This window comes from Sminthopsis crassicaudata, chromosome 2, assembly GCF_048593235.1.
Source record: "Sminthopsis crassicaudata isolate SCR6 chromosome 2, ASM4859323v1, whole genome shotgun sequence".
Classification (NCBI taxonomy): Eukaryota; Metazoa; Chordata; class Mammalia; order Dasyuromorphia; family Dasyuridae; genus Sminthopsis; species Sminthopsis crassicaudata.
In genome coordinates this window covers 57171939-57185186 of record NC_133618.1, presented here as the reverse complement: position 1 = coordinate 57185186, position 13248 = coordinate 57171939, and the positions used below count along the sequence as shown (strand labels likewise).

At 37.3% G+C, this 13248-nt stretch overlaps 1 protein-coding gene across 1 annotated transcript in view; it reads right to left on the bottom strand.

Moving 5' to 3' along the window:
• Positions 1-13248, bottom strand: part of MBTPS1 (membrane bound transcription factor peptidase, site 1) — a 62331-nt gene that overhangs the window by 25595 nt on the left and 23488 nt on the right. Inside the window, exons 5-11 of the mRNA XM_074286354.1 lie at positions 12259-12369; positions 11768-11877; positions 10980-11124; positions 6583-6725; positions 3914-4065; positions 3371-3532; positions 2128-2272 (exon numbers count right to left, since the gene is read on the bottom strand). Coding sequence (XP_074142455.1) covers positions 2128-2272; positions 3371-3532; positions 3914-4065; positions 6583-6725; positions 10980-11124; positions 11768-11877; positions 12259-12369 — 968 coding nt within the window. The remainder of the gene's footprint in view (positions 1-2127; positions 2273-3370; positions 3533-3913; positions 4066-6582; positions 6726-10979; positions 11125-11767; positions 11878-12258; positions 12370-13248) is intronic.

Sequence of the window (13248 nt, the reverse complement as noted above, 5' to 3'; positions counted from 1 at the left end):
TGCTCTACCCAATGCACCATCTAGAGGGTTTTTGTATCAGTTTTAACAAATTGCTCTTTGATTCCCATAAAAATCTAAGGAGAAACAGCAAAGAAAGTACACGAGGGAAATAACTTAGGGAAAGATGGAATAATTTTAACTTGGCAATATATTTTTCCTTCTTAAAAAAAAAAACAAAAAAAAAAACTTTTCTTTCCCAACATATTTGCTCTCTCTTTCTTCCCCTCTCACCTCCCCAGCCCATTCCCCCTTGGAAAGAAAAAAGGAAGGGGGTGGGGGTGGGGAGGAAACCCTTGAAACATCTGAATAGCCAAGAAAAAAAAAAATGCTTATCTTGTTCTACACCCTGAGTCATCCCCTCTATGTCAGGAGGTGAGTAACAAAATTCATTATGAATCCTTTAGAACTGTGGTAGATTTGTAGCACTAGAGCATTTAAATCTTTCAAAGTTGTTTGCCTTTATAAAGAAATTATTATTATTATATAAATTGTTATATAAATTGTTCTCTGGTTCTCCTCACTTCACTCTCCCAATTCATACAAATCTTTTCAGCTTTCTCTGAAATTGTCCTTTTACCATTTCTTATATCACAATAATATTACAAGACACTCATATACCATAGTTTGTGTAGCTTTTCCTAAGTGATGGGCCCTGCTTTTTGTCACTACAAAAAAAGAGCTGCTTCAAATATTTTTGTACACACAAATTCTTTTCCACAGTCTTTGTCTTTAGGGTAATAATCTTAGAAAAAATATTACAAGGTCAAAGGATATGCACAGTTGCAAACTGCTTCCCAGAGTGGCTGAAGCAATGCACAGTTCCACCAACAGGGGCATTAGCAGGCCCATTTTCCCATGGCCTCTCCAATATTTGTCATCTTTGACAATCTGATGGGCATGAGATTAAATCTTATTGCTGCTTTAAGTTTTATTTCTCCAATTATTAGTGTTGTGGAGCAATTTTTTAATGTACTTGTAGATATCTTGAATATCTTCTTTTTAAAACTGCCTGTTCAAAGTATTTAACCATTTATCAATTGATGAATGGCTTTTATTCCTATCATGAACTGATTTTTATCTTGAAAATGAATGAGACTTTTATCAGAAAAATTCATTGTAAAGATTCCCTTAGTCAACTGATTCCCTTCTAACGTAAGCTACATTGGTTTCGTTTGTGGGAAAGCCTTCTGACCAAATTTCCAACCAAAATTGTCCTTTTTAATCCTCTGTAATCCTCCTTGCTATTCCCTGGAATGGTCATCAATTACTTTCCCTTGCTTCTCTGATCTGTTTATGGTGGTGATCTTTTATGTCCAAGTGAAATATCCTGATGGAGCTTATCTTGCTGCATGATATGTGATGCTTGTGAGACTGGATGAATATTTTTCTCCCCATGATTAATTTCGTTTTTCCGACATGCTTTTTACTGTTTTGAGATTAGTTAAGGACTTGTAATTTCATGGTGTGGGATTTCTCACACAATGTCCTTATGAATTAACAGACGATCTTCAAGAGCTAAGTCACTAGAATGGATATAATTATCTAATTTAGCATGGTATTTAACAATTTTCTAGTTCAGTAATGCACTTGCTAGAATTCCATGAGATTCACACCTTTAAGAGAGTGTACTTTTAAGGAGCTCTCACAAGCCCACTCTTGGAGGTGGAGTCTGATTCACTTCCAGGTCTACCTTCGTGCTGGCTGGAGACATTCTGACAAGAGCTCATTGGGGAACCAAGGAGAGAGATAGGCCTCTATTAAAGCTAGCTGGACTCTAGGAAAAGATTCAAGGCTCTGAAGGACACAATAAAGGATTTGGATTTTAACTTCCGGCTGCATTTTGGGATTACTGAACTGAACTGAAAGGAAGGCTGCCTTCAGAAGCTCCCCAAGAAACCTGCTTCAAGAGAATAATTGTAATTTAGAAAAAAAGAACATTACAATATTGGTCAACCTGCCATCTGGGGGAGGGGGTGGAGGGAATGAGGGGGAAAATTGGAACAAAAGGTTTTGTAATTGTCAATGCTGAAAAATTACCCATGCATATATCTAGTAAATAAAAAGCTATTAAAAAAAAAAAAAAAAAAAAAAAAAGAATGCAGTCAAAGCCGACAAAATGGGACTTACCTTGTCTACAATCCTGCCAGTGACACCCATGCCATTAAGGATGGTCACATTGACTATAGTTGGCATCCCTCCATAGTAGATGGGCTGGGAGCAATAAGGCCACATGTATGGGCACTCAGTCAGGTCTATGTAGCTGGGACTGAGACTGAAAACAAATAAATCACCATTTAGATTTGAGACAAATGAGAAGTCCAAGAGACATAGTTTTTAGGTAATTAATAATTTATTAATTATGGGTACAAACAAACAATAATCTAAGGTCAGTGGTTTTTGACTGGAGACTATGGGCATCAGGGAGGATCTAGGTGGTAATTAGAACTCCTGGGGTGGACATTTCCTCCACTGTGGCAGACTAGCAATGCTGGTAACATGGTAACACAATCTGCCAGGATGTGTTAGCAGGGGAACTTGAAGCTGGGTCTTCTGCCTCCATAGTGTACCCTGGAGCCTTGCCTATATTTCCTAGCTTCCTCTCCCTTCAAACTCAGCTCCTGAAAGGCAGGGACTTTCTTTGTATCCCAGGTACTTAGTGCCTGGCACACACCAAGTGCCTAATAAATGCTCAACGACTATTGAGAGATTAAAAAAAAACAAACAAAAAAAAACCACACAGAAAGGAAAGTGAACACATTTGACTGACTTCAGTTCTATCTACTGGGCCATTCAGCTACCCCTTGCACTTCCTTTCTAACACTCAATAAATCACTGACTCATTTTTCATCATTTCTAAATAGCATCAATGAAATTTAACTATGACTAAATATGGCAACTATGAGGTGACCTCAACTTCACTATAATAGAATCACTCACAAATTTTTGGAAATATCTGAAACTTTTGCAAAATGTTACAACTACTCTCCCAAATTTGATTAGAAACATTCTTAAGCTAAACTATTCTAGCAAAAGTAACTGCTCTAAATAAAAAAGGGTTTATAAACAATAAGTGTTTTGTACTTCCCACAAAAGGATCTAATTAAAATAGCAGCATTTAAGTTTTTAAAAAATCACAACTTTTAAACCACTTAAACTTCAAAAATAAAACCAAAACTATTCATTCCTATACAATAAAACTTGCTTGTCATCCACTGCCTTTTAATTATCAGCTCCAAAGTTTCCTAAATATCTAAGATGACACTCATAATAACTGATCATAAATACTGTGTGTGTGTGTGTGTGTGTATACAACACAAGACATAGGATCCATCATCCACATACAGTAAGTTTCAGAAGGAGGGGGACCAACCTTGCCTGTGGTTTGTAACTATTGAGGATCTGATAGGCTCTCAGCAGGTCCAGTTTGCCATGTCCCTGCTCAAACATATTGACCCCAGGAAGTCGTCGTGCCGATGCAATCAAGGCCTGCTTCATACTGGCGGGATTCACCATTTCACGTTTCTGGACAGTACTGAAAAAAACAACACATTCACTCATATTATGTCTCAGTGGAACAACCACAATCAGCCTGGCCCCACCCAATCCAATGACGCAAATCTGTGATCCACAATCAAGATGCCTTAAGAGTCTCAAGAAGTTTTCTTGGGCAGTGAAATTAACATGGGTACAAGTCTAAGGGGAGTGTGCCCAGAGTTTTAGGAATGCCTGGCCACTCCCTGTTCACTGTGAAAGTCTTAATGTCATTCTCAGCCTAATGTACATCCTTCTTGACATACTACATTCACTTTGGTCTGTGAGCACCTAGCTTTTTTATTGTTGTTGTTAATGCTGAATCATTCTCAGAACATTTCTCACTCATTTCTGAAGTTTGATTCTACTACTAAATATTCACCTCACTAGCAGAGTGACAGCACCTGCTACCACTGGGGAGGCAACACTGGTTCCTGAGAGAGATCGGCATCCACCCTTTACACCAGAGCCTCTCACTCCAGAACCATAAGTGACAATGTCTGGTTTCACACGACCATAACCTCCTGGGAGTTCCTGTGAATTAAAAAAAAATAAAAAAAAAAATTATCATTCACCTATAAAATGAGATGATACAGATATATAGGTAGATATAGATGTATCTATATCTATATATGTATATAAAATTATAGCTCATTAAAATCTGAATGTAAATATGGATTGTTTGAAAAATATGCTCAAATGCTGTATAAATAACTTCAGAAACAGGCAAGCCTTAGAATAAAATTTCCCCATTGTATATGTTACAAAACTATATTCATAACTACTTTGTTACTATAGTTCATGAAAAGGAAGCTATTTTTCTGAATTATTCAACATTGCTTTATAAACGTTACTGGTACAAATACTTTCAAGTCAAGATCAGAACACATTTTTTAAAAAGCAAAAATTCCATTATTATAGTCAATTACTATTAAAAATATTCACTCAAAAAACCACAAAGATCCCAAATTACACTTTTTCTTTTTTTTTAGAGCAAATAAAGATGTACTTCCAACAAAGATTTTATAGAAAGACAATGTGAAGACTAGTTATGGAAAGACCATATGATATACCTATGATCCTCCAAACTAAATTGGAAAGAGACACTAAATATATTTTAAACTCTAAACTTAATTACTAGTAGGATGACTGTCTTTAACTATTAGGTAAATTTCTACTTCTGAGGACTATTCCCCCATCAATATTACTAGGACACAGATTTTGGCTTCATTTAAGGATGATCTGTGTAACCCAAATAACTGGTCTAACAATGAGATAGGCACCTTAAATAAATCAAGAAAACTTGTTGGCATCATCAAAAATGCTCAAGCAGAAGCTAAATAACCTCTTTAAAGGAGCCTTAAATATTCTTTGTGTTACAAGTTAAACTAAATGACCTCTGAAGTTCTTTTCAATTTAAATTCTAGGATTCCATTTGCTTCAAAGCAGGTTATTTTAACTCTAGAATCCTGACCACATGAAACTTTTTAAGTCACAGACATGAACTTCTACTAATATTCTGGCTTCCTTAAAGCCAAAAGAAGGGCCCTGTTTATTAAGTGACAATATTTTAAGAACTCCCAACTACATCATTCCCCTGTACAAAACCCTCCAAAGGTTTCCCATGGCCACCAGGAAAAGGTTCAAACTCTAAGTATGACATTCAAAGCCCTCCATAATTTTTTCCAGTGTCATTTCATGCTACTGTCCCTCATATACCTGGGTATTCCAGCCGTGACATTCCACACAGATCCTGGTACCTTCCTGACACCCTCTCATGTACAAGTATTCCTCAAGCTGGACTAGCACAACTTTCTCCCCAGTATATCTCTGCCTGCTGACAAGCCACAGATCACAAGGTTACTTCCAATAAGGAGACTGCTCCAAACTGCCCTCAGCTGGAAACAATGATTACTCACTAATCAGATACCAGAGCATGAATTAAGAACCAGAAAAGGAGCTTCAAATCCCCCTATTCCAGCTCCTTCATTTTACAGGTAAGGAAAACAAAGCCAAGAGCAGTTCTGGACCTTGTCCAAAGTGATGGGCCAGTGTGCAGAGCATCCATAACTCGGGTAATGGTACTTCAAATTTAACCTTTGGCTGCATCCTTGTTGGCAGTTTTCTTTTATAATATGGGTATGTGTATATTGGGAGGAAGGGAAGGGGGTAGTCTGACCCTGTAATTTCATTGGTATAGAGAGTTCCGAAGTTTGGAAATTTCTACTGATGTGGAACAGCAACTCATATGTAACCCTTAAAGAGTTTACTTGGAGGTAATGAGAGATTCAGAGGCCCTTCCAAATTGAGTCAGGGGAAGATCCTGAGTCCAGGGTCCAAGCTCTCTATGCACTATGCCATCACTGTTTTTCCTAACTATGTTCAAATTTTTAATGAGAAGAATCTGTGTAGAGAACTTTATTTACTACCTATGCTAAATTATAAGCTCAAGGAAACAGACCCTATCTCACAACAGACCCTTCTCACTTATCTATTTCCCCTATGCTTAGCATCCTGCTCCACACAGGTCCCTCCATTCCCCCCCCAATCCCACCAGATTCTTGATAAATGTGCACTGAATAAAGCATGGCCTGAATGAACTCCTTTACAGATGGTAAATATTTCTCAAACTACTCTAAGACAATGACAAACTTGTGATTTTTAATATGCTACATGTTACTTTGCTCTGTGAATTACCCCAAGATTCAAATGGCCTTCTGCTTGCATTTAACTATTTTACAAGTTTTTTTTTTAAATCTTTGAATAAGCATTTGCAGAGCAATGTTATACCATTCTGTCCAATGGTAAAGAAACTGCTCCACTTTCAGTCCAAGAGTTCATCAATGAGTCAAGCCAACAAGCTTGCTGTCTTCTCTCTAGCAGACACTAGTAGCCCTTTGTCTTCCAATCAGGAAAAAACGGTCCACCTGTTGCTCTGGAATATGGGACTTGCCTCCTACTTGTCTACTTAAATCTATCAACAAGCTCTGAGGCTCTCAAACAAAATGAATAGTTTTTCAAATGAGACTCAAAATTTAAAAAAAGGCTTACCCAGGTAGTCATTCCCCTAGAAGAAAAGCGAGCTATATTATCTTCAAAGTCAATTCCGCCTACTCCTATCACATCCATCTGATCAGCAGGGTTATTGAGAGTGCTAAATCGAGGCACAAAAACAAGTAAGGAGGAGAGACAAAAATGACAATGAATAATCTCAGTAACAGCAAGTTCCCATCCACAATGTCTAAAGTTTCACCGCATTCGTTCTGTGACAGTGCTGCTGGGGAACAAGTCCTTTTATCTCCTGAGCATTCCCCTTCTGCATTTTGCTCTTAATCTCATCTAGAATATCCTCCCTTTCTGCGCTCACCTTCTGCCTCTCTCTACCAGGCCCCTTTGAGGAAGCTATACCCCATGCGCTCCCACCCTCTGAAGATGATTCAGCACCTAACACTGCCTGCACCATCTGCTAACAGTCTCATGCGCATTCTTCTTCACTTTACAACTAACTTTTACCCCTCTTTCCTTTATGACAAGAACAGATTAGAGTGCTCATATCAGGAGGTTTATTCCACAGTGGAGGTGACAAACTCAAACAGAAAAGGGGCCACAATTCCACACATAAGGATCCCTGCAGGTTATACAATGACTTTGTTTTAAAACTCCTCTGTCTTTTACTGTATTTTTATTTTTGTTAAAAACTTCCCAATTATGTTTTAATATGATTAATGTCACACTTAGGATGCTGTCCCATGTTTTGATAACATGTTTCACAACAAACTATGAAGCTAAAGATCATTGATTATCCATTTTTAAGACATCCTGAGCTACTAAACAGAGCAAACATTTCATGAATCAGTCACATAATCTCTTTCATATTAAATTTACATTATATACTGCACCCAAACAAACTAATACAACAAAACTTTAAACTATGGAACTCAATTAAATAAAAGTACCCAATACTTGGCTCTAACAGTTTAACAACTGTAGAGGGAGAAAATTGTGAACTGAACAATTAATTTTCATTTCTATGCCTTGCTATCAAAAAAGTACTTTCATAACAACAACAAAAATCCAAAATTGAATTTACAAGACATAAAAATTATGCTAGCATTTCTGACATTATTTTAAGAAAGTATTTTAAGTCAATGTGGAATATTTCTCAAAATAAAATCCTACAAAGAATCTTCACATAGAAGAGTCTACTTAACTACTTACTGTTAAACATGCCAACAGGTCTTTACCAGAGCTATCTACCCTTAGTAGTAACCACCATAATAATGATAATTAATAATAATTTCCTATACACATAAAACAGATTTGTATAGTGCTTTGAGGTTTTCAATGCACTTTGCAAATGTTATCTAATTTTACCTTACAACAATCCTTGGTGGCAGGTGCTAGTATTATTTCCATTAACACATGGGAAAACTGAGGCAGACAGAGGTAAAGAAACTTGCCCACACCTAGTAATGTCAGAGGCTAGATGTGAAGGCAGTTCTTCCAGACTTCATGCCCAATGTTCTACCCATTGCACCACTTAACTGGCAGTACCATACTTCCTAAAATACTCAGGGAGTATTTGCCATCTGCCCAAAATATATTAAGAGATGAACTTTGTCATCAAGGAGTTTTTTTGCCACTCTTAACTCAACAGTAAGATGAATGAAAAACAAACGAACCTAATAAAGGATTAAATGACGTAGTCTTCCATTAAAGTTCATCATGGATCATGGAAGGAAGAGCTCCCCATTTGAAGGCTACACCAGTGAAACAACAAGCTCTGGCAGACCCTATGATCAAATGGAAGAGCCTTCAGGTAGAGGTCAAGCAATGGATCTGCTGACCAAGGACCAGCCTAGCTAAGTTTGAAGCAATTTGTCACTAAAAAGCAGACAAGCAGGTGACAATTTTTCCAGATGGATCAATTCACAAAGAAAAGGGTGCAAAGGAATTACAATTTGCATGAGAAGAAAGATACCTACACTGACCAAACTGCATATGCTGGAAGTAAAAACTATGTGGTATCAGCAATATAAATCAGAATTCAGGGAAAGGTATTATCAGCATAATCTGAAACAGCTGAAGAAGAGTTAGTGTGGAGAGAATATGAATAGACAAGAGAGGAGAGAAGATAGGCCAGGAGGAAAGATGAGGTAGATGAATAAAAGATATATTTGGTAAGGACCCTTTTGTAAGTACTTCCTGTTAGGATTCTTACAAGGTGCTAAGTCACTGGAATGGATATAATTATCTAATTTAGCATGGTACTTAACAGTTCTCTAGTTCAGTAATGTATTTACTAGAATTACATGAGATTCACACCTTTAAGACAGCATACTTTCAAGGAGCTCCCACAAGCCTACTCTTGGAGGTGGAGTATTGATTCCCACACTCTAGGAGATTCAGAGTCAAGAGTCATTCGAGATTCCATCATGGTGCTGGCTGGAGACATTCGAATAAGAGCTCTCAGGAATCAGAGAGAAGAAGGCCTCCAGAAAGCTAGCCGAGCCCCAAGTGAAGGAGTTAAGATTTGAAGGAGAAAATAAAGGATCTGGAGATAAGATTTGGAAAGAGACAGTAAAGGACTTTAACTTCTGGCTGCATTTTGGGATTATTGAACTGAATTAAAACTAAGATTGCCTCCAGAAGCTACCCAAGAGATCTCTCACAGAGAACAATTACAATCTAGAGAAACAGAACACAACAACTTCCCATAGCAAGCCCAGCTGTAACTTAATGTGATTAAAGAAAAAAACTAAGGGGAAAAAAGGTCTTAATATTTCTCTCCTTGCCTTTCCCCCACCACTACCATGAAACGAAGGACGCAGACCTAGGTTGTCACTTTACAGCCTATTCAGAAACTACACTTAAGCAAACAAGTTCCAAGGTACTTCCAACAGTAAACTAAGAACAAAAAGAAAGATTTGGGGGCAAAGCAGAGGTTGGGAGATCCACTGAAGTTATGTTTCCAAGGTATTTAGAATATCATAAAAACATAAAGGAAATGCATGACTTTTACTAATAGACAATTTGAATTATTCAAAGAAAGGGTTCTTTAGGTCTTTCTACAAAGAAGAGCTTCCTTAAGACTATCTGCTTCAGCAATGAATATAATGTAACTAAAAACACTTTGTAAGTACCTCGCTTTTTTTTTGTTCTTTAGACTCCACTCGAGCCCAGCCAAATCAAACTGCTCATTTGTTATAATCCAAGTTTCTCCTGCCCTAAAGCTACCATCTGTGGCAGTTCTTCTAGTAAGAATGACCCTCACAGCTTCTATTTCCATCTCTCCTCTCCCCTCATTGCAGCCCAGACTGTTCCTGCCTTCTCAGCTCACACTGATCAACCAGCACACTCTTTTCCCAATCAACCAAGCTTTCTTCTTGACACAGCTAGACAGCTTTAGACTGAGACCTCACTCCATCTTGTTACAGAGGGAAATAATTCATTATGTAGAACATCTCTCTTTGAATGGCATGCAAAATAATCTCCTTAAAAGGTTTTCTCATGATATAAACCCCTAGTAATATGACTGTACATATACCTCATAAGATTTGAACTGGAAGGCACTTAGGAATCAGGTACTCCAACCCATAATTCATGTTACCTCTGAATAAACTGAGACCTCCTAAGATGAAAGAAATAGTGCCAAACCATAGGAATTCATTCAGGGGCAGCTAGGGTTTAAGCCAAATCAACCCACTCTTTTCTACCTCTGGTATGCTTCCAAAACAAGCAATTATTGAATCAAATGGAATATAAGAAAGAGGAGAAATCCTTTCTACCAAGCAGAAACCTCTGAAATAGGATTTTCTCAAACTTTCCCCCCTAAAATATGCAGACTTTTGTGGCTATGGAGAAGTGACTAGAGAGAACAAAAATAAGCCAATTACAGGATCACATTGGTTTGGATGTAGTGGATATACAAAATACAATCAACATAGAAGCCTTTTCCAATGGGAACTGACCAATAAAACAAAAGCTTCTATCCTTAGTGCTTCCTCCATCATTTTCTAAGGCATACAGAATCAAATTATCTATGACTACTCTCTGTTGAAGGATAAACAAGACAAGCCTCGGAGAACAGGGCTGACTTGCCCCTTGTCACCCAGCAAGGAAGAAGAAGAGCACGCACACAAATGGAATTCTTCTGGAAGGTCCCAAGTACAATGGGTGTGCCTTTTCCAAGAGGTCAAGGCCATCTCTCCAGATATAAATTCAGGAAAATGCACTGGAAATGTTTTTCAAGGAAGAAAGAGTATTATAAGATGCTGTGTACTGTTCTTGAATGATTATTTTCCCTACTTCTAAGATATAGAATGTATTAAATTTATGATACTTCCTCACAAAATCTTAAGAACAATCTGTTGAAAACCACACACTGCTCCAGAAATGAACTATTCAAACATAGGGTAGTCCAGCAAGAATCATTGTCCAAATACAATTTATATTGTCTATAGTTTTCCTACAAACCTTATCAACAAAAGGGTGATCCATGAAGTCTGGGCCACCAATGCTGAGATTTAGCACATCAATTTTCTTTAAGATAGCATAGTTGAAAGCATCCAAAAACCAAGATGTATAAGAAACCTAGTCAATTGAAAAATAATCTGTTTTAATATTCCAGCAAGACTTCTCACAAAATTTTATAAAAAGTGCAAAACCTCGGACACCTCGGAAGCATGATACAAAACCATCTACTTAACCTGTTTTAAAATACTTTCCCTTTCTAGAATAAAGCAAATTCCTAAAAGTTGATTTCATAAGCAAGTCATTTTTCCCTTTAATTTATTATGAAAATAAAAGATTTCTTAGGTTATATGATTTTGGCTCCACTCCCTCCTTGAAATAGCAAAAAAACAATTGCAAACTGGAGAAATATGATAAAGATAGTAATCCTAATTGTGAAAATGTTCATGACTTTAGCTATTAAATTTGATGGAAATGATTTCTTTCTCAACCAAAGGAAGCATCTTACTAATATCTATATTAATAACTCAATTTTCAATTGTGGCTACAAAATTACTTAAAGGGAAAAACAGAATTATTGCTTTATAATCTATACTCTTCACTTTATAATGTAAATCTAAGTTGTTAAGAATATGGATGAGAATTTCAGCAAGACAAATTTACCTTTAAAAATAGAAGATATTAGATTTAATTTTTCCTGAATACTGAGGTGTCAGTTTGATTTAAATCAAATTCAATCTATCTTACATCTCAAAATACTCACCTGATTATTGGTGAAGACCCTGAAAATATGTAACTCTGCATCAGGAGCAAATCCCTGGCATTCCCTCATGCTGGCTATCACACCTGCTACAAAGGTGCCATGGCCCAAACCTGTTGCCACAAGGAAAAATGAATCATACCTAAATACAGCTATTCATTTGCTCCCAAAACTACCCCTGAACAACTATTCATTTCTAGGATTCTTGAAAAACTTTCTAAAGAATTCCTGTCTTACACAGAGTTCCTACCTTCTTCCTCAAGACCCCGCTGCCCTCCATTTGGGAAATTTCAGCTGCCACAAAAGACAAACTCAAGTCTGTACTGAAGAATTAATTAGGTAGCAGGATATACAATTTTAACAGGAATATCAGAAGATGGAAATTAATTCTTACCATTTAGCAAAGAATTGGGACTGGGAGTAGGGAAGGGGAAAGGTGAAACACTATCTGAAAACATCCTCTCTGAACTATCTTTAGAAGTCTAGTCACATACCATCATCTAACGTTCTCTCATTAGTCCAGTTGGTTCTCTCCTTGACATTTTTGAAGTGGGGATGTTTTTCACTCAATCCAGTATCAAAAACAGCAACTCTTACACTAGCTCCTAATTCCAGAAATAAAACAAGATCATATTTAGATAAATGTGCATCTTGGCCATCTACATGAGATAATGGTAAATGAGACAAAAAATATAATGGAAATTAAATTTCTAAGGAAAATGGAACACCAGGGCTGTAGTTGCAGGTTATTTGAAGAAGGAAGCAAAGAAAATGGGGCTGGCGATATTCTAAAGAATTTTCTTACACAATTCTGCTGCTCAAAGAGACTGTGGGTAAGGACACAGTGATGAACACTGTTGATAGGTACTAGATGAGTACTTTTAGGTTCTGTGTCTGTGGATGCTCTCCTCATCATCCCTCATCTAGGGATGGCAGATCCTATGGAGCCTATGTTCATCTGTGACAAGGCAGTTTTGAAGACCTAATGCTGGTCACAGTTTATACATGAGGGGTAGGGGGGGGGGGTTGTCTGCAATGAATGATGTGTCCAGAGTAGTAGTCACTGAATCTCTCTGATATAGAATTCTCCCATGAGCTAGAGATAAACATATCAGCAATCACAGATCCTGGACAACATAATCCTTTTGGGTATTCAAAAGTAAGAATCTATTATAGAGGAAAACTCCCATCCTTGGGTATGCAAAAAGTTATAATGTGCCCAGTTCCAGAGCAGCAAAACCATCTTGTCCCACAGGAACCCACAAAGCCAGTGATCAATAGGGTACACACAGAGGATCCCACCTGGTATCACAAAGTCCCCTCAGAATGGATTAGGAAGACCCAAATGGCTGAAAGATAGCAAAGGAGCAAGAAAGGAAAAAGAGAAAGAACCAAAAGATGCTTAAAAAAAAAAAAAAAAAAAAAAAAGCTTGTGTTTCAATTTGCCTAAAAGTCTGTTATTCACACAAAGCACTGGAACCGTT